At 41.7% G+C, this 21,813-nt stretch overlaps 1 protein-coding gene across 1 annotated transcript in view; it reads left to right on the top strand.

Annotated features, from left to right (window-relative positions):
- XK (X-linked Kx blood group) overlaps positions 1–16,209 on the top strand; it is a 53,534-nt gene extending 37,325 nt beyond the window's left edge. Inside the window, exon 3 of the mRNA XM_039256708.1 lies at positions 12,364–16,209. Within this exon, the coding sequence (XP_039112639.1) occupies positions 12,364–13,190 (827 nt within the window). The 3' untranslated portion in view covers positions 13,191–16,209. The remainder of the gene's footprint in view (positions 1–12,363) is intronic.
- The last annotated feature ends 5,604 nt before the right edge of the window (positions 16,210–21,813 follow it).

Raw genomic sequence — 21,813 nt, 5'->3', positions numbered from 1 at the left:
GTATAAGGTAATATGAACTCTAGTAAGACTCGGGGGTGGGTTCATCTCCATTCCTCCTAAACTTAGCTCACCTCCAAATACAGTGGAGTAAAAATACTCTTGTGTACCACCAAGACTTTTCATCCAGGCTTGGCTTTTGCCTAGGTGTAGGCTTTGATTTTCTTTTCTGGATTCTGTGCCCACAAACCAGTGAAAGTTACTTAATGCTACTCAATGGGAAGGACCTCCCCCCTACCCCGCCCCTACCCCTACCCCACCACATAAGAGATTCACTGGAGGATGGCAGTGCTATTTATATATCTTCTCAGGTTTCCTTCTAGAGGCTGTGTTTGAAAAATCCGGCACAGGACCTTCAGATTCCACATCCGTATCTCTGCAAAGTAGATTTGGGTAGTACAGCTTAGAATTGAGGGCACTGAGCAGGTACAGTCACACACAAGAGGAGAACTGAGGTCTCCTTTGTAAGGTCCAAGCCGTTTATTTATCCATTTTTTAAGTTATTTATATTCTATGTATTTCTAAAGGTTTTTGTGTTATTCGCAACCATAAGCACATATAAAATGAGGCCATTAAATAAGGAGAACAGAGGGGCGCCTGGGTGGCTCAGTCGGTTAAGCGTCCAACTTCTGCCCAGGTCATGGTCTCGTGGTCTGTGAGTTCAGCCCCACATCAGGCTCTGTGCTGACAGCTCAGAGCCTGGAGCCTGCTTCAGAGTCTGTGTCTCCCGCTCTCTGCCCCTCTCCTACTCATGCTCTGTGTCTCAAAAATGAATAAATATTTAAAAATTTTTAAATAAGAAGAACAGAAAAGCATTTGAAAATGGAAGGGAAAGTAGATTGGGAGGGATTATACTGAAAATTATTTTGGGAGTTGAAAAAACTAGTGAAGGTAAGGATGTGTGTGCCAGTATTTGTGTGTCTATGGTTCAAGTGTTGACAAAGGCAGAAAATGGAAGAGAGGGTCAAGTGGCTGTGCCCGATTATTTACAAAGTTCACTGTACGTGAGTAACTGTTTTAACAGGGTTTGGTGTGTCTTGCTATAGTTGGGAAGGTACAGCAAAATGTAGAACTTTTGTGTTGACATTCTGAGTAGCCCTGCTACCATTTTGCTGTTAGTTGCCCTGATATAGGGTCCTGTGTGTGGATCAGGTACTCAATTCCTTTGTCTGGCTACAGAGGGCAAGGGTTTTCTTTTCTGTAGCTAAACTCACTGATGTCTCTTCTCTATGCCTGAGGAAGGATGATAAGGAAGTTGGCGGGGCAGATAGAGGAGCCTGCCTCGCTTTTTTCCAATCAGTTTTGGGCCTTGGGAGGCGATTCCAAGAAACCAGCTTAGTGCAGTGAGGCCTGTCCATTCCCGGGTGCCTGGACAGCATGATTTCAGAAAGTCTTCATATAGAGAACACTCGTGTAATAGAAACAAGATAGGAAATTTGGGCTCAGTGGAAGCAAGGAAGAATTGGACAGCTTCCCAGGTACTCTGGAGGGATTCTCCATGCTCCTTGAGGTCCTGGGCAGGTTCCCGATGCTTGCCTCCCACTGATAGATGAAAAGTGAAGTTAAGGCCACTGCTAGGGAAATGGAATTATTATATTTCTTTAGACAGAATTGCCTTTTGGTTAAGACCGAGACTCTATAGAGCAAGACTGCCTAGGTTTGAATCTTAGCTCTGCTAGTTGAGTGATTTCTGGGAAGTTATTTAGCATCTTTGTGTATCTGTTTTCTCATCTGCATAATGAGGATTATAAGAGTATTTACTTTATAAAACTGTTAGGTTGAAGTGTTTAGTACCTGTAAGGTGCTTACACTAGTCCCTAGCATGAAGTGAACATACAATAATTTTTTTTTAACATAAAAGAGATAAGCTGGAAGAGATTTTAGCATCCGGTTTCCTTAAGCAAGAAATCAAAATATTTTGGGAAGGAAAATAGCAAAATCATTCAGGATCTCTGGAGATTGTAGACAGTAATAATCACATCACATGTGCTGTGAATGATGGGCCATAATATTTGTCCTGACAATTTTGAGTACTCAACAAGATCTAAATATGTATTGAAAGTCCTCAGTTTCTGACTAAACATCTGGTAAACTGGCAGCTGTTCAAGTGAGATTTTGGTAACAGGAGAGTCTCAGTCACTAGAACTTTGAAATGTATTTTCCAGTATTAGGATGTCATTCTGGTTACATATGTAGAACCAGTTTTGCTATAGTGAGCAAAGTAGGGGTTTGAACTATGTTTTTTTTACTTGGCATTTTGCCTGGATAGGGAAGGAAACTATTTCTGAAACAACTTCATTGCACTAATAAATGAGTAATTTTTTGCCTTTTAAAAATACAGTCTAGGGAATACCTGAGTGGCTCAGTCAATTAAGCACCCTCCTCTTGATTTTGTCTCCGGTCATGATCTCACAGTGGTGAGATAGAGCCCCGTGTCGGGCTCCATACTGAGTATAGAGTCTGCTTAAGTCTCTCTCTCCCCATCTCTGCCCCTCCCCCCCACTTGCACACTCTCTTTCTCTATGAAAATAAGAAAAAATTAAAAATGAAAATACAATCTAACAAACATTTGTAAAGTGCCTAGTAGGTATAGTAGTAGTGCATCTAGATGTATTTAAACATTTTTATTGAGGTATAAAATGTATACAGAAAAGTATGCGCATCATATGAGTGAAGCTTGATGAATTATCACAAAGGAAATGCACCCACGTAACCCTCTATCCAGGTACGAAACAGAAGAGTACCTGCACTCCTAGAAGACTCCCTTCTACCCCTTCTTGATCACTTTCCCAGGCCTGCTTCCAAAGGGTAACCGGTAAGCAGAAAGCAGACTTCTAACATCACCGATTAATTGTTCCTGTTTTTAAAAATTTGATATAAGTAGAATCAGGCCTAGCTTCTTTCATTCAACATTGTCTTTGTGAGGGTTATTTATGTTGTGGCTTGTGGCACAAGTTTATTCTTTAGTGTAGCTGTGTAGCATTCCATTGTATGAATATACCACATTGAATTGATGTATTCTTCTCTTGATTAATATTTAGATTATCTCCAGATTGGGATTATTAAGAATAATGCTGCTGTGGGGCGCCTGGGTGGCTCATTGGGTTAAATGTCTGACTTTGGCTCAGGTCACAATCTCACAGTTCATGAGTTTGAATCCTGTGTCGGGCTCTGTGCTGACCACCATGCAGAGCCTGCTTGGGATTCTTTCCCTCTCTCTGCCTCACCCTTGCTTGTGTTCTGTCTCTCTCAAAATAAATAAATAAACTTAAAAAAGAATGGTGTTGCTGGAGAGATCCTTGTACTTGCCTTTTAGTATATGTATATATGCAGTTCTACTATGTCTATACCCAGGAGTCGAATTTTCTGGACTGTAGGGAATGCAGATGTTTAGCTTTAGTAGAAACTGCAAAACTGGTTGTACCATTTTACATTCCTACTAGCAGCGTATAAGAGTTTCAGTGGCCAACACTTGCTTTTACTTTTAGTAATACAATGGCTGTGTAGTGGTGTCTCTTTTTAGTCTGAATTTGCATTTCCTGATGACTAATGACCTTGAGTTCCTTTTCACGTCTTTAGTGGACATTTTGAGGGGTGTGTGTGTGTGTGTGTGTGTGTGTGTGTGAGATACAAGTGTTCAGGTATTTTTGCTCATTATAAACATTGAGTTGTTTTTATCCTTTTGGTCGCTCTTTGGACCTTCCTGTATCTCCATGCTTCCATGTGGGGTCATTCCCACTGGGCCTGAAATACAAACACTTATTTCCTTTAGAGCAGGTCTGCTGGTGACAAATTCCCTCATTTTTGTTTTGTCATAAAATGTCTTTGTTTTACCTTCCTTTTTAGGTATGGAAGTCTGTTAAAGGTTATTTTCTTCTCACCTCAAGATTCTCATTCCTTTGTCTTCTGGCTTTCAGGATTTCTTTTAAAATGCCAACAATGTCTTTGTTGCTTCTTTGAAGTTAATCTATTTGCTTGCTTGCTTGCTTGCTTTTGAAGGTTTTTACTTTGATTTTAGTGTTCAGCAGTTTTAACATGATTTGCTTAGTTGTAATTTTCTTTGTATTTATCCTGTTAGGGTTTAATTTTAGATTTTGACAGTTCGGGAAAATTCTTAGCCTTCATCACTTTAAATATTGCTTCTGACCCTCCATTATTTTCTTCCCTCTCTCCCTGACATTTTCACTGGCCCATAAGTCTCTCATGCTTTTTCTTTCTCTATTTTTTTTCGGAACTTGCCTTCTGCTTAGTACTAGTCATCTCTTTAGCCATTTCTAATCTATTAAACCCACTTGTTGATTTTTAAAGTGTATTTATTGTGTTTTTCATTTCAGTTTTAAAAATAGTTTCTAGTCTCTGATAAATTCTCTATCTTCTTATATAATTTTGTGAATATATTAATTACAGGTATATATTTTTAAAAATTTTTAACGTTCATTTATTTTGAGAGAGAGACAGAGCGTGAGCAGGGGTGGGGCAGAGAGAAAGGGAGACACAGAATCTGAATCAGGAAAGAGGCTCTGAGCTGTCAACACAGAGCCCGATGCTGGGCTCGAACCCATGAGCGAGATCATGACCTGAGCCGAAGTCAGATGCTCAACTGACTGAGCCACCCAGGTGCCCCAATTACAGATACTTTTAAGTCAGTGTCATGATTCCAATAACTATATCTCCTCTGGATCTCTTTTCATTGTCTATTTTCATTCTTGGATTTTTATCATTTTCTTGTTTTCTTGTTGGCATGTCAAGTTATTTTTAATTAAATGTCAGTTATTTGAGATAATTTGAGGCTCTGAATGAACTCTCTTTCTCCAGAAAAATTTTACTTTTGTTTATAGCAGGTAATTGAATTAGATACAGATCATCGTGATTCAGTTACAACTTGAGTTGGCTGAATTTTGTACTTCAGTCTTTGTGAGGACTGATCTATTTCTGGTCACCTTTACTGCTCGCATCTAGTCTTTTGGGTTTCCACCAGAAAGCTTTGGGTATATACCAGGACCGTTATAGGGACAGAATGTCAATGTTTGCTCCCACACCCACCAGCCATGAGAGACTGCTGAAGGCTGGGTTCAGATTCTGAGTCCCTTAGTACCCACTAGCATATGAGCAAATGTCTTGAGGGAAAAAGCAGCTTCAGAATTTTTTCTTGGGACTTTTCTGTTCTTTGAGATCTTAACCCCAGAAATACTCACTGCTTTGGCAGATCTCTGATGCCTTTGAATGGATATTTTCCCAATTGGTCTTGGCAGAAATATTGGACCAAAACAATCTAATCTACCATTACCGGCATGAAAATCCTCATTTTGCATTTTGATGCCCCACCTTTTCTTAAAGGGAATTTAAAAAGCATGAGATGAAAGAACTGTGCTTTTTTTTTTTTTTTTTTTTTTAACGCTCATTGTTGGCTTTGGGTAATCCTAATATGTTGTTCTTAAATTAGTCTGTGCAGATCTGGCCTTTGAATCTTGTTAAATGTGGGGGGACGCATATGGGACAGTGTAAAATCTGTTATGAGTTTGTTCTGCAGTTAAGAACCAAAAGCAACTAGGAAGATAGACAAATGACCAATAAGTACGTAAAAAGATGCTTGGCATCATTAGTCATCAGGCAAATGTAAATCAAAATCACAATGACCTACTACTTCACACATCCTTTGATTCTAGGATTTCTAGGATGGCTAGAATTAAAAAGTTAATAAAGATTCAAGTCAATAATAATAAATACTGGCAAGGATGTGGAGAGATTGGAACCCTCATACACTGCTGGTCGGAATGTAAAATGGTGTCATTGCTTTGGAAAACAGTGTGACAGTTCCTCAAACGATTAAATATAAAGTTATATGACCCAGCAGTCTACTTCTGTGGACTGAAAAGAACATATTCGTACATGAATGTTCATAACAGCACTATTAACAATAACCAGAAACAGTGCAAATTTACACCAGTTGATGAATGGATAAAAAAGTAGTATATCCATACAGTGGATTATTTTTCAGCCACAAAAAGGAATGAAGGACTGATATATGCTACAATATAGATGAACTTTGAAAACATTTTGCTAAGTGAAAGAAATCAGTCATAAAAGACCTGTTACACGATTTCGTTCACATAAAAGTCCAGAATAGGGAAATCTATAGAGACAGAAAGTAGATTAGAGGTTGCTTGGGGCTGAGTAGGAGAGGGTTTTGGAGAAATGATAGGTTAAGGGTACAGGGTTTCTTTTTGAAGTGATAAAAATTACTAAAATTGACTCGTGATGGTTGCACATTATCTGTGGATCAACTTTTTAAAAACCCACTGAATTGTATGCTTCAGATTATGAGTTGTATGATATATGAATTGTATCTCAATGAAGCCATTGAAACAAAGAAGCAACACAATATTTACCATAGCAAACTGGGAGATTACAGTGGCAGATTGGGTTACAAGCTAAACTCATGGTGATAATCTCCCATTCTCAGCCTCTTCATTAAGTCTGTTAACCAGTTGTCAGGGCCGGGGGTGGAATTAAAGCAGACCATTGGGGGAAAAAATAAAGCAGACCACTGGGTTCTAGAATAAGTGGTCACAGATCACTCATGGGAGTAAGCTGTCAGATCCTACAAGAAGGCTAATCTAGGTTACTGGCCAGGAAAACTCAACACTGCCAAGATAATCCAGAATGGTCTTGCTTCTGGTTGGGCCCCACATGCTGAAGCAGTACTTGACTTCCTTAGTTATGCCTGTGGTCAGAGAATATTGTACTGTTCCTATATCTCCGTGTTTTGCAGGCCTGTCATGTACCTCAAAGAGAATTTTTTTTTAGAATGTAGACTTGAAGCCCAAAAACATTTTCTCTTTTGGATCTTATGTCTCAGGAAATGTTGGAAACAGGTGCAACTTCTTGATTGAGAAAGGCACATGGAAGCAGATGTATTTGCATAGGAAGCCGGTAACCACAGAAATCACCCTCTGGTAAGGGGCTTTGAGAGTTTTCATTGCTCACTTTAGTTATCTCTGTGAGAGATTTGGAGCTTAAACTCCTTATTCAGTGGTGAAAAAAGGCTGTTCGCAGATTGTGCAATTTTGAATTCACTTACTCATTCTTTATTCAACATAAATGTTATCAGTCACCTGCTTCGTGCCAGTCACTGTGCTACGTAGGTGCTGGTGATAAAAGTCTGTATGAAACAGTAGCTACACCTAGGAGATTGCACTAAACCAAAGATATCAGGGGTTGAAATAAAGGCATGAATAGGTAGCTGTGAGATCCCAATAAAGGGGCAGTTCACTGAGCTTGAAGAGTCTTAGAAGCATTTAGCACAACTGAATGAATGTAACTGAATAAAGGCTGAGGGAAAGCATCATTGCTGAGTTCACACTTTAACTGAACCTTGAAGAACAAGTAGGGTTTATCCAGGCAAAGACAAGAGGAAGACAGGTGGCAGAGAAGCAAATGAGTTAGGACTCTGTGGCAAGAACCGTATGGGACTTAACAAGTGACAGAACCAGAAATGGAAGAAGACAGTTTAGAGCAGTACTTCTCAAACTGTGATAGTCATACAAATTACCTTGAAAATCTTATTAAAATACAGATTCTTATTTACTAGGTCTGAGGTAGTGCACTCCTTTTTTTTTTTTTTTAAGTTTATTTCTTTTGAGAGAGCATGCAGGGAAGAGGAAGAGGGAGAGAGAGAATCCCAAGCAGGCCCCACATTGTCAGCACAGATCCCAGCACAGGGCTCAGTCTCAGGAACCGTGAGGTCATGACCTGAGCCAAAACCAAGAGTTGGACACTTAACCAACTGAGCCACCCAGGTGGCCCTGAGGTGGAGCACTTCTAATAAATTCCCAGTCAGTGTCTGGGCTGCTGGTCTATGAGCCATGCAGAATAGCCAGAGTTTAGAGATGTACTTAGCTGTCATGGGAGAGGAAGGTAAAAGTCCTACTTAACACGCAGATTTCTGGGTAGCATGATCTTGGGTGTTGGTCTCATGGGCCATTAGAGGAAACATCAGAGGAGTTTTCAGGGAAATGAGGCATGTTCCGTTTGTGGTTTTGTTGTTGTTTGTGACGTTTGCTTTGTTTTGAGGCACCTATAAGGTATCTCGCAAGAGAAATCTAGTAGGCCCTTAGCTAGAAGGGGAACATAAAACCACAGTTCCTGAGTGGAAGAGAAAGATGTGCCAATGAATGAAATTGCGAGGAGGCTGCAAGAAAAGCGAGAGGGTGAGTAGGAGCAAACAGCGTGGTTACTTCTACAGGAGAAGTTTCAAGGAGGTGTGAGCAGGCAACATCCAGTGTTACAGGGAGATCAGGAAGGAACAAGGCCAGAGTCCAGACTGCAAGGAGTTGAGGATTAAAGAGTGAGTGTTTTGATTAGAGATGACTCAAGAGGATTGCCGGAAACGTGTCAAAAGAGTATATTGGTAGACAGAAAGAAGTGCGTGGGGAAGGAGGGGTCCTTCCTCTCTCTCTCTCCCGCACCCTACTCTTCCTTCATTGCCCTCCCTCCCTTTCCTTCTCTTCTTCCATTATTACAGAAATTTTGCAACATACAAAAAGATTGAGAAGATACTATAATGAACCTCCCCGTATCCATCACACTGCTTCAGCGATCATGCCGGTTTTTGCAAAGGAAGGATGGTTTTTTAGATGCAGCTGACTTAGGCATATTCATACACTCAGGGAAAAGAGCCAAGATAGAGGGAGCAGCTGGAAACTTGAGAAGAGAAAGATGATAACTGAGGGAGCAAGATTTTGGAGGAGGAAGCGAGTGGTGGAGTGCAGCCCACGTGGAGATCCCGGCTCCAGAGAGCAGGAAAAGCACTTTGCGTACTGAGCTGAAAGCAAAAGAGCTAAAAATGACTGCCCTTCAGAAATCTGGGTAAAATTGCAATTTCCAGAAGCTTACTGTGCCAACTCCCTCAGTTGCCCTCTACCCCTGTACCACCATATTCCTTCAGGCTGCCTCAGTTCCTTCCTCGAAGTCATTCACTAATGTTGGGGGAAATCTCTGTTCTGCCTAAACTGTTTTGCAAGTTGAGTCATTTTATTGCAGATCCAGCAGTCCACTGAGAGCAGCCATTTAGCGGCTTCCATCTTGGGAGCAGCCTCTCTAACTCTCCAGAACAACAGAGAAACCGTTCCCCTTGTCTCCCAAATAGAATTCAGTTCCCCTCCGAAGGGGAATCCCAGGGAATAAAATGTCCTAAAGCATTTAACATAGAGATTCAGTTCTTTCGTGTCAAGTCAGGAAATGAGCAAATTCGTGCCTAATAACAACTTCTGTCTCTGTGAAATAGGAAAAGAGTTCATTTGGAAGGAGATTACTTGGCAGGAATTGAGGGGGAAGAAGCTTTAGAAGTGTGCCAAGTCTATTCAGTTTTGCCTAAAGTGATGTCTTGCCCTCTGGTAAAAGATGAGAACAGCAAAATGTGCCCCCCTACACACACTGATAGGAAATGAGAATAGGATTATTAGGGGACGTTATATTTCTATGAAGTGCCACTTAAGTGGGCAGACTGCCAACCGATCCCTTTTTGTTGACTTTGGGAAGAGAAGGTTGGGAAATGGCACCAGGGAACTATTTCTCCATTCAAGTCTGAGTAAGTATTTGCATGAGCATCACCCTAGCCGTTCATTAGATACCAGCTTAATTCTAGAGGTAGAAATGTGCATTCCAAGCATTCTGTCCTAGCTTCTGGTCTTCCAAGTGCATCTCTCTTCCCGGACCCCTTTTCTATCTGTGAAATTCTGCTCTGAGCACCCAGCAGTGGGAGTGATGATTGAGGTCAGTAATTTCAAGACAGATTCTTTGCCTTCTCAGAAAGCTTCAGTGGGTGATTGCTACAGAGTGCCAATTGAGTAATGATTGGCCAGTTCTCTTCATAAAGAAATAAATAATATAATTTGGAAATAATTGACCTACTAACAAGACAAAAATGGGTAAATGCTAAACAAAAAAAAATTGAGTCATTACATTGTTAAAAGTAATAAATAATTTGGAGGATCAAAAATATAACAATATAAATACCGTATTTGTATGAATACACAATTTACATTTTATTTATGGTTAGCTCATCTTCTGCATATGAAGTATTTTTCTTTTTTCTTTTTTTTTTTAATTTTTTAAAAATGAGAGAGAGCGTGAGCAGGGGAGAGTCAGAGAGAGAGGGAGACACAGAATCTGAAAACAGGCACCAGGCTCTGAGCTGTCAGCACAGAGCCCGATGCGGGGCTCGAACCCACGAATTGTGAGATCATGACCTGAGCCGAAGTTGGACGTTTAACCGACTGAGCCACCCAGGCGCCACTGAAGTATTTTTCTTTTTTTTTTTTTTTTTTTTTTAAATGTTTTATTTCTGAGAGAGAGGCAGCGTGAGNTTTAAATGTTTTATTTCTGAGAGAGAGGCAGCGTGAGCAGGAGAGGGTCAGAGAGAGAGGGAGACACAGAATCTGAAACAGGCTCCAGGCTCTGAGCTGTCAGCACAGAGCCCGATGTGGGGCACGAACCCACAAACCGTGAGATCATGACCTGAGCCAAAGTCGGATGCTTAACCAACTGAGCCACCCAGGCGCCCTTGAAGTATTTTTCTTATAGTGGGAAAAACATAAGGACTGAAAGAAAAGGGTTCACTACCAGATCCTTAGCGTATAGAAATTTATAAAAATATAAAATACATAAAACATAAAGATACATTGTCAGTATATACTGCTTTACAATGGTCCCCTGAATTAGCCTCTCAGGAACAATAATTCATTCCACTTTCTTTCTGGTCTACTCCTGGGATAGTGTTTCTATCTTTTAAATTTGATTAGTAGGTGACAGCCTTTCCAGTGAATGATTTTGATGATTTAAATCAGTGCCAAAAGACTATGAAAAAAGTTGAGCCTCTGAGAATTCAGCTTCTGCCAGACACATAAGTACCGAGGCTTCGGAGCTTTTGTGTCCACCAAATATAGATGTTTTTTCGATCGATTCAGAACTTAAACAAGGGAAAAACCCTTCATTCCCATGCATTTTAAATTATGTGTTTAGGTAGAGACAATTATATGGACATTGCACCTTAAGGAGCAGGCACAGAAGGTATTATTGTCTCAGTTTTATGGGTGAGAAAACAGGACCCAAAGAGATTGCTGTTTCCCTAGTGTGGCCTGATGGGGTAAGACTGAAACCAGAGCCAGACTCTTGGTTCCTAACTCCAAGCCCTGCCTCCAGTCTCTCCTTGCTGCAGTATTTGGAGGTGGTGGCCAGCCCGTTAGTAAACGATTGTATTTCAGCTTCGGCCACACAGTTTGTGTTCATGGATCGGTGGCGTGCTTCTGAGACAGTAGCTCACAGCCATAGTGTCATACCCTCAAACACGGTACCATGTCCCATTGAAGTGAGCCACATCTCATCCCCCCAAACTTCTGCTTTGTATAAACTAGGTGAACCCATTAGCCATAGGTCATTTTAAGAAATAGGCAGCTAGAGCTGAGACTTCTTGAAATACTAAGGCCTTTCAGCCCAAGACAAGAGTCTCAGTAATGGTGACATTCTCATTTCTTTGGCAGTCTTGCAGTTATCTTCTTAAATGTAACTGAAGAGTAAAGAAAAATGAGCAATCTGTAGTCTGCGTATAAATCTAAAAGGTCCTGCAGATAGAGAGGAACTCACTGAGCCATTTATTATTGAGTCTTTTCTGTTTGTGTACCCACTACTGGTATAAGTTGGGAGGCATCAAGGTGAAATGTCGGACATGGTCATTCTTGACTCCTCAGGAGCTTATAAACTAATTGAGGAGACAAAGAACACCATGTAGGATTCTGCATATTCAGGCAGAGCAAGATGGGGTTAGAAAGGCGTTTCAGTTTGAGTTGAACTTGAAGCAGACCCCGAGACAGGGATTTGAGTGCATGTGTTTTTGGAGGAAGGTGTCAGGAGCATGGGAGAGGAGAATGAGACAAGACAAGGCAGCCAGTAAAGGGAGCGCTGTCAGATAGCTGTCACCCTGGGCGATTGGAAAGTAGCCCTGTGAGGAAACACTGGTGAACAGTATAGAACACATGCCTCAAGAGTTACGCTACCCAAGGGATGGGGGAGCTCGGGCAGTTATATTCCAGCTCTTATCGGATACGCTAGAACTGGGCATCGAGGGCCCTCTCAGGAGCAATGATTCCCGGGCCCTTAAGCCTCCCCAGCACCAGGGCAGAGCAGCCTTCCGCAGCCATGGCAAAAGCCCTTAGGCACAGTGAACAGATACTGGCAGCTGGAAGTCAGCCTGTGAACATAAAAGAGAAGGGTCCAAGGAATCTGGGTGAAGGAACTGACAAAGTGTCTGGACAGCAGGATTATTGGTGCAGGTGAGACTCGACAGTGCTCTTTCTCTCCTCTCCCCAGGTTTCTTCATGGTCCTCTCCCTGTTATCCATTGTGTATGGAGCCTTGCGCTGCAACATCCTGGCCATCAAGATCAAGTATGATGAATACGATGTCAAAGTGAAGCCTCTGGCCTACGTGTGTATCTTCCTCTGGAGGAGCTTTGAGATTGCCACTCGAGTCATTGTCCTGGTCCTCTTTACCTCCGTCCTGAAGGCCTGGGTGGTGATAGTAGTACTCGTCAACTTCTTCAGCTTCTTCTTGTACCCCTGGATCCTCTTCTGGTGCAGTGGCTCCCCGTTCCCCGAGAACATCGAGAAGGCCCTCAGTCGGGTGGGCACCACCATCGTGCTGTGCTTTCTCACCTTGCTCTATGCCGGTATCAATATGTTCTGCTGGTCAGCCGTGCAGCTGAAAATCAACAACCCGGACCTCATCAGCAAGTCACAGAACTGGTACCGGCTACTGGTATACTACATGCTGAGATTCATTGAGAATGCCTTCCTCCTCCTCATGTGGTATCTTTACAAGACCGACATCTACATGTACGTGTGTGCACCTCTGCTGATTCTGCAGTTGCTCATTGGGTACTGCACAGCCATCCTCTTCATGCTCATCTTCTATCAGTTCTTCCACCCTTGCAAAAAGCTCTTTTCCTCCAGTGTCTCTGAAAGCTTTCAGGAGTGGGTAAAGTGTGTTTGCTGTGACTGTAGGCAGAAGAAACCTCCTGAGTCTGTGGGAAAAACAGATCTAAGGCCAACCGAAGACAGAGATGAGACACCTTCTAGCAGTAAAATAAGTTCTGTGCCCAGCCAGATCTTGAATGCTGATGAGCTCTCCTCTGCTTAACAGGACCTGAGTCTCTTGGGGTTAAGACACACTGTTTTCTGGGTTGATCCCTGTTCTTCATACAGGTGATGAGTCCGGCGCAGTGAACAAAGAAGGAAGTTAGCTCTCAACTCCTTGCGGGTTGTTCCCCTTTAGAGAGCTCTTGGGCATGTGGGAACTATGGAGAGAAGCCAGGGAAACCCCTGAGTGTTGGAGGGGCAGCCTAAGGTACCACCATTTGTGGTTGACCTTGTTCTCCCAGGCATTACTGGCCTCTTTGTTGACAAGGTCCCCATGCTCTCTGAGTTGGGCTGGTTAGATCTGTCAGGTAGAATGAGGATAGGAGCTTTCTTGTTTTCTAGGTTTTTTTTTTTTATAACTGCTGGTATAGCTAGCCTCTTGTTATATTTCCTCCAAGCATAGCCTTCATCCAGGAGCTGTCATCATAACCAGAGAAGGTTTTGTCATCAGCAATATCATTCTTGTCCGAGTTTTCAGAGAGAGCTGAGGTTCAGAGTTTTCAGAGTTCAGGTTGCTTTTTGAATAGACAGATATTCCATTTTTATTTCATTAGAGCTCCTTGTACATAACCAGCTGTAGCCACCTTGGCCTCCTATCTCTAACTGACTCAAAAGTCTAGATTTGGAGTCTATTCCCAAGGATCCATGGATGCAAAGGATTTGCATGGAAGTCCTAGAATTTTAAGAAAGTTTTATTCCTTCAAGGTGTTGAATAAATTCTGGATTAAGAGGGCTGTTAAAACATCAAAATGATGTGGGCTTTTATAAGCAGAAATCTTACTTTCTCAGGATGGTTGAAGATAAATGAACCTGCTGGAGGGTAGGTTTAAACCCCTTCAAGGTTCAGTCCTGAACTACAATTCTGGGAAGTTTCTGGTAGAATTTGCTAGGATTTGCCTTCTTAATGAAGAAGACAATAAAACTTAGACTCTTCTCTTACCCCTCTTCCTTGCCTGTCAGAAGAATTTTAGACAAGAGTTACAGTGGCTGACTTAAATTTTTCTAGAAAACTCCACAGAAATCTTTCACCAAGTGCAGCTATACAGGGCACTTTAGTTTTCATTATTTGAAGGAAAAGAGTCTCCTCTCCCAAAGTTAGATAATGACTTCAGAAATTTTTAAGTTATAGGAAGAGATGAAATGATCAGAAGATTTCTGTCTTTACCTGAATGTATCTCGATTTGGCATGATTCTGAGTTATTTGAATGAGATTCCAATTTTATGCTCCTGTATGCTCCTGTCTAGGTATAATTTCTCCTTTCACCTGGAACCATATTTGTTCCATAAGAGGATAGTGTAGCATATCCTCAGTTGTCTTGGGGAAATGCCTGGATCTAGTGCCATTATCTCTACCGTAAAACCTTGACGATGAACTCTCTGGAAACAGGTGACCTGTCACTGACTAGGCTGGACATTGCAGATCAGTCAGGGTTGATAGTCTAAGGACCCCTAATGCCTGAACTTGCTGACCCATCCAGTTTCTAATAGGCAGTCTATCAGGAGACAGGTTAAAAATGGTGAGTTTGAGCAGGAATTGTGGTCAGAATGAGACCGGGAAAGAGAGGCAGATTCTTCCAACCTTGGTTTGGAAGCCTGTCTCAAGAACCGTTACAAAATCTGAGCCTTCAAATGCATTTTAAATCATTTTAATGTAGACGATAGCTAAGCATCGTGAATGACCCCATACCAAACTAACGGTGATGGTCTGTCAGACTCCCATAACCCAATTATAAGCCACATTTACAAGGACAAAGAGGTTTGGTAACTAAATCATACATTTCGTCATTTTTAACCCTTGGTATACAGATATCCCTACTTTGGGGCATGTATGTCTATTTGCTTTGGGGGAGAGAAACCACTGGCTTTTTTTCTGTACAGTGAAAATTGAAGTCATCGTGAGCTGAGAGTTTTTGTTTTGAAATTATTTATATTATACCTCTGAAATGGTAAAATCATAGTTCAGACTGCAGAGCTAGGTTGCCCTAAAGACAAACAAATCCCCACATGTGCTGGGAGTTAAAATGTGTTTTTGATTATAACTCCAATTTTTAAAACTCTCAGTGCTTTGTCTACTGAATTGCATGCCATAACTTGTCATGATAGCTGCTTCCACGGAATCACTGTCACTTGGCTGCATGGACGTGAAGTATTTCATCTAAATAAGATCATCCAAACACATTTAGACTTTGTTCCTTCGTTACTGGGGATAGTACAGTGTAGAGATTGGAATGTCCCCGTCAAGCCCTGCAAGTTACTAAATTGCCGTATGCCTCAGTTCCTTCACCCACCAAATTTGGATGATACACTTGCCCAGCCTACCTCACAAGGTTGTTGGAAAGATCAAATTAAACAATCGATGTGAAAATACTGTGAAATATTTTAAAGTGCCACACATATTTAAGGAGTTGTTGTTATAGTCATTCAAGTCTGTAAACAGGTTATTATTATGCGCTTACTGTTAGAAAAGAAACAAGCAGTATCATCCACATGAGCGGCTTGAGTGACTACATTGGCCTTTGACCTTATGGAAGGGCGCGTGTAAATGGTCTTTCTTCTTAGAACCTAGCAGCTGCCCTCTCTCTTGCCATCAGTTGCTCACAGAAATTAGCAGCCACACACACGGTACTTGGAGGAAGAAGACCCATTGAAATCTGAGAAATGCTTTTGCTGATCACGAGCTGATCATTTTTGTATCTTTCATCTTTCATGAAGGACCTAGTAGCTAGGGTCTTTTGACAATTATCCTGTACAACTTGAATGCCTGATCCTGTTAGATTTTGATTGAATGTGGGTTTCATCGTTTCAGCCTTGTAAAATGGGGAAATAAACATCCAAATCGTTCTGTACAGCATTTCCTTGGAAACCACCTTCAAGCATTAGTGCTGTGTTTCTGAGTGTCCTGTGTTGGTACTTCAGTCGATAAACTGTGGATGTGAGCTTCTGCAGGCTGCTTCTCTGCAGCCATTGATGCTAATAAATAGTTTATGTTTCTTCATATAATAAATTAATTTTTCAGTTTCCCCTTGTGTTTCATTCCTTGCACCGCCCTTTCACGGCTTCTTGATGTCAGGAATGATTTCAAAAACAGAAATTTGAAAATGGCTTTGCCGTGATGAATTACCGTTTTGTATCCTCACCTGGAAATTCCTTCTGTAGCATGGGGAATTGGAGAGCGCTAGGATTCTGACTTACAAGACACCAGCAGCTCATGGAATCTTCTCTGTTTTAGAACCACTTATCCCTGTTGAAGCTGCACTGCTGGATACTAAGATTCTGTGCAGCTGTCTGTTGACTGCTGTGTGTGACACACAGAAAAAGAGGCAATACAAATCTCTTCTAGACAAACATAAATGGCATACGGATTCAGAAATATAAAGGGGTGACTTGATATTAACATAAACAAGGAATCTAATGTAAATGACATTCCATGGTTGGTGAAAAACTTACCACTTATTGAAGGGGTCATTTCAGAGCATGAGACACATGGATTCACGTCTGTTTCAATAATTGCTTTCCTTCTGAGGATGGCCTTGCAATTTGGAAAGACGTAGCTATATAGGATAAGTCTTTTGGAAGAGAGCTCTTGGCATTAAAACAACCCCTTGAGAAAACTGAATGTCAACAAGCATAGTGTTTAAGTAGGTCAATCTAAAATTACTTCACTTGGTGTTTGTAAATGTTTCATTTTGAAATAACTTCAAGCTAATAGAAAAGTCTCAAGAATACTGCAAGGAAGCACTTTATCTCTTTCACCCTGGTTCACCTATTAGCATCTTGATGGGCTTGCTTTGTCATTCTCGCTTTCTGTCTTCCGCCCTTTATTCTGAAATGCTTCAGTGTGTGTTTCCTAAGAGCCCAGGCATTTTCTCACGTAGCCATAGTACAGTGACCGAACTCGGGAAATTTAACACGGATTCAACACTGGTATCTAATCTAGCGTCCATATTCCATTTAACAACTGTACCAGTCACTTCGTTTGTGTTCCCAAAGCTTCCTCCATGATGTCAGTCTACTCCGTCCTCTTCTCTGAGGGTCTCTTGATTTAAAATTGGTCTCTTGATTTAAAGTTTTACCTTCCCTGTGAACACTGGGAAAGCTGCAGACTATGAAAAGCTATTTGAAGAAAACACGTGCATGTTATATCAGTACGGAGTAATAGCTTAAACCCATACATTTGGGGCGTTTACTGGTAAACTGGGTAATTTTTTCAGGGGTGTCCGATTTAGGCAGCAAGTTTTGCTACTTAATATGAGAACCTGTAGTTCACTCCCCTCCCCTCCCCTCCCCCACTGCAAGAGTTCTGTTCTACGGTTTGTAGGTGCAAGTTTGTAAGGATTAGGAAGGAGATGAGGGAAATATAGGTTACTCCTCTGTGGCCATATTTCTCTGTGTGCTCTCCTTCCAGGAGACTATATATACTCTCTGTGAATATCTTTCCAAATGAGAAAGAGCTCAGAAATGTCAACTATATACTGTAATTAAATGAGTAACCATTTGAGGTGCCTGGGTGACTCGGTTGAGCTGACTTCGGCTCGGGTCATGGTCTCGCGGTTCCTGGGTTTGGGCCCCCTGTTGGGCTCTGTGCTGACAGCTCAGAGCCTGGAGCCTGCTTCAGATTGTGTGTCTCCTTCTCTCTGCCGCTCCCCTTGCTTGCACTCTCTCTCTCTCTCTCAAAAATAAATAAACATTAAAAAAATTTTTTTAATGAGTAACATTTTGGGTCCTTTTCGCCCCAGAAAAAAGCACTTCCCAGTAACAGAGATTTGTACAGAGCTGGGAATTCAGAAACCTCCCCAGTCCTTTGGTTTCCAGCATACAATAAACCCGATCAGACTAGGCCTTTAACCTGCTTCAGAGGGTTTGTCTGTTGCAAAATCCTGCCCGAGGGCAGGCTCCACTCCTCCTCGTCACCCCCTTTGCACGGTTGTTTCTGTGGAAATGATCAGGCCAAGGACATCGAAAAAACAGTGTTGGTTTAAGCAGGTTTCGGAAGCCAGAGCATCTGTGAGGGACACATAGCAGTATGCAGTAGCATCTTTTTGCAACAGGCTACCAAAAAACATCCACTTAGACACCCCTGCAGCCTACACCCCCATGTGACGTGATTTGCCTCCTCCCAAGGAGAGATTGTCCAGAGAGCTCTTGAGATTTCTGCCTGTCCTTCTGTTCCCTTGCTGCCTCCCATCCTGAATTAATTCTTTATCTCTGAATGATGGGTTCCTGATTGAAACCTGATTAGTCTGCTTCCCAGAGCCCTGGGAATATCATCTTCCTTAAACATCTGCATTCTGCTTACTGGTTTAATTTCTTATCAGTCAGCTTCCTATTTTAATTACCTAAGCTTTACAGTTAATGAGTCAGGTTTTCAGGAGCGATAGCACTCAAGAAACGAAACAGGGTTTAGAACGTCTCTGTTGATACAGTGCTGTAAGACCATCCTTGCCAGCACCCCAGTGCAGAGGAGAATGGTTCTCTGGTGTCACCTTCTTGTTAACAAGGTGACTTGAAGTGGAAGGGAATTTTAAGAACAGTGGTGCCCAGCAGTGGGGCTGTAGACCTCCAAGAATTTGGAAAGGCTCCTTCACACTAATGAGAGATGTTTGCACATTAACTAGAGATGTCTGGCGCACACTTGTACGATTAATTTTCAAACCGGTGGGCATGCTGTTGTGAGTGATACAACAAGACCAATGAAATGTGTTGCTGTATTTCAAGTAAGGTGGTCATTATCCCCGTCACCCCCACCCCGGCCACTACCATGAACAGGTATTAAAAATCCAAGGACTATCATGCGGGAGGTGACCTTAAACGACCTCCTTTGAACTGGAAATGTTGAGAATTACTACCCTAGATGGGTTTTTTTTTCTCCTTTTGGCTCTGCTGGAATATCTTCTCAAGGGTACTTCTCCTCTTTTGAAAATGAGGGTAGTTCATATGCAAATCACTTGGCTTCTCTCATTTGCGGTTTGATTCAAGAGATGAGAAAATATTTTTATTTTTAAAATATAATGTGAATGTTCTACCCTCAAAAAGTAAATTATCCACCTTTACACAAAGTAGGTCATCAAGGCGCAATGCTTTTACACCTCCAAGCACTAATGAATGTGTATATTAACATAATAACCATCACAATAATGAAGTGATTTCTATGCATTCTTCAGTTCACCTCCCAGTTCACCTCCTTGGCCTTATTCGGAATTATATCAAGGTGCTTCCAGCTACAGTTTGTGGAACACCTGATTACAAGTGGCTTAAACAATTGGATTTTGCTATCTGACCTAACACGAAGTTTGGAGAGAGGTGGTTCTAGATTCCAATGGGCCAAACAGCCTCAGGCCCCAGAGGCTTGCCAGCTTCCTTACTCCCGTCTTCAACCTGTGGCTTCATCTATATGCTCGTCTCCTTATAATTGCAAGATGGCAACCTGAGCTGCAGGCGTCACATGTACACAACTGGATCCCAAATTAGGGGATTTCCCTTTGGTTACTTCTATTATTTCAGGAGAAAAATCTTTCCTAGAAGCCACTCAGCACACACCATAGAACTCCCCGAGTTCCTTATTGGCTGGGGTTGAGTCATAAGTGGACAGAATAGCCATTTGCTGGGCAACCTGTAGTGTCTTTTTAAAATTCAAGTTAATTAACATACAGTGTTCCATTAGTTTCAGGGGTACAACATATTGATTCAACAATTCCATATATTACTCAGTACTTACCACAATAAGGGGAATCACAGTCTGTCATTCTGCAATATTATTGACTATATTCCCTATGCTATGCTCTTTATTTACGCGAGGGAGGGATGAGAGAGGCGAGAGATTCTTTCTGGTCACCAGCCAGGCCTCTCCTCACTGTCTGAGAATCAACTTTATTTTAAGATTTAGTGTTTGGGGAACCACAGGAGTGGCATTCTGATGATAAATTCTTTTATCAGTAAAAACTGTCTAGACCATTGATATGCAAAAGGTATGGGGAACAGCCCAGAGGCGGCATTAGCATAGTAAAGGCAAAAGTTAGTTCTTTGTGAGTAGGGGCCAATAGCCTGTTTATCGATTAATGGGAGGTATTAAGAAACACAGGTCTTTCAGGAATGCAGTGTTGCTCCCATAACCACAAAAGGAGTTCCTATAGTAAGTTCCTTCACAAAGTGCAGTCGGCACATCAAGACCAGAATGAATCACTCCTAAGACCAATCAACAAGGTGACTTGGGGGTCAGTGCTCAGTTGGTTGGGGGTGGATATCGGTTGCCATCTTATGGTAAGAGTCCGTGCAACTTACCTTAACCTCACAAGGAGTTCTTTCTCAACGTATGAGTTCAGAAACGGCTCCCAATAATTTTATAACTGGAAGTTGGTACCTCTGAATACCCTTTATTTCACCCATCCCCCCATCCACCTCCCTTCTGGCAAACACCAATTTGTTCTTTGTATTTGAGGGCCTATTTTTGTTTGTTTGTTCAATTGTGATTTTTTTTTTAGATTCCACATATAAGTGAAATCATATGGTATTTGTCTTTCTCTAATTTATTTCACTTAGCATAATACTCTCTAGCTCCATCCGTGTCACAAATGGCAAGATCTCATTCTTTTTTATGGCCAGGTAGTATTTCATTGTATATATGTACCACATCCTCTTTATCCATTCATCTGTCAGTGGACACTGGGGTTGCTCCCATGTCTTGGCTGTTGTAAATAATGCTACAATATACATATGGATGCAGATATCTTTCTGAATTAGTGTTTTCATGTTCTTTGGGTAAATATGCAGTAGTGGAATTGCTGGGTCATATGGTATTCCTATTAGTAATTTAAAAATTATTTTAATATTTGTTTATCTTTGGGAGATAGGGAGAGACAGAGTGCGAGCAGGGGAGGGGTAGAGAGAGGGAGACACAGAATCCAAAGCAGCCTTCAGGCACTGAGCTGTCAGCACAGAGCTTGGCGCAGGGCTCGAGCTCAAGAACCACGAGACCATGACCTGAACCAAAGTCCGACACTCAACTGATTGAGCCACCCAGGTACCCCTCTATTTTTAATTTTTGAGGAAGCTCCATACTGGTTTTCACAGTTTTATTTCCAGTTTGCAATTCCATTAACAATGCACAAGTGTTCTTTTTTCCCCGCATCTCACCAACACTTGTTATTTCTTGTCTTTTTGAGTCTAGCCATTCTGACAGGTGTACGGTAATATATTATTATTATTTGATTTGCATTTCCTGGATGATTAGTGACATTCAGCATCTTTTCATATGTGTTGAACATGTGTGGGTCTTCTTTGGAAAAATGTCAATTCTGGTCCTTGCCCATTTTTTAATTGGATTTGTTTTGGTGTTGAGTTGGTTGAATTGGGGAAGCTGATGAATTGGGGAAGAATGCAAAAGCCCCCTGTCCCCCCTTTCCAAAGAAAAGTCCTGCACTTACCTCATCTCCTTTTGCATTATATGTCCCTGGTCAAGAAACTCTCTGGATGAAGTTATGTACCGAATAACAGTAACCCAGTTATTCCGTGAGAATGCCGACTAGTGGAGTTGTCTTAGTGGCACAAGGCTGAAATTGTGGAGCTGTGAGCATCTAGAAAGAGCAGGAAGGAAAACTTCTCAGCTCTGGAGAATCAGGAACCCAGAG

Source organism: Hyaena hyaena, unplaced genomic scaffold (genome assembly GCF_003009895.1).
Source record: "Hyaena hyaena isolate Hyena2069 unplaced genomic scaffold, ASM300989v1 scaffold_12, whole genome shotgun sequence".
NCBI lineage: Eukaryota > Metazoa > Chordata > Mammalia > Carnivora > Hyaenidae > Hyaena > Hyaena hyaena.
The sequence above is the reverse complement of the archived record's forward strand: the minus strand, read 5'-3'. Positions and strand labels throughout refer to the sequence as shown.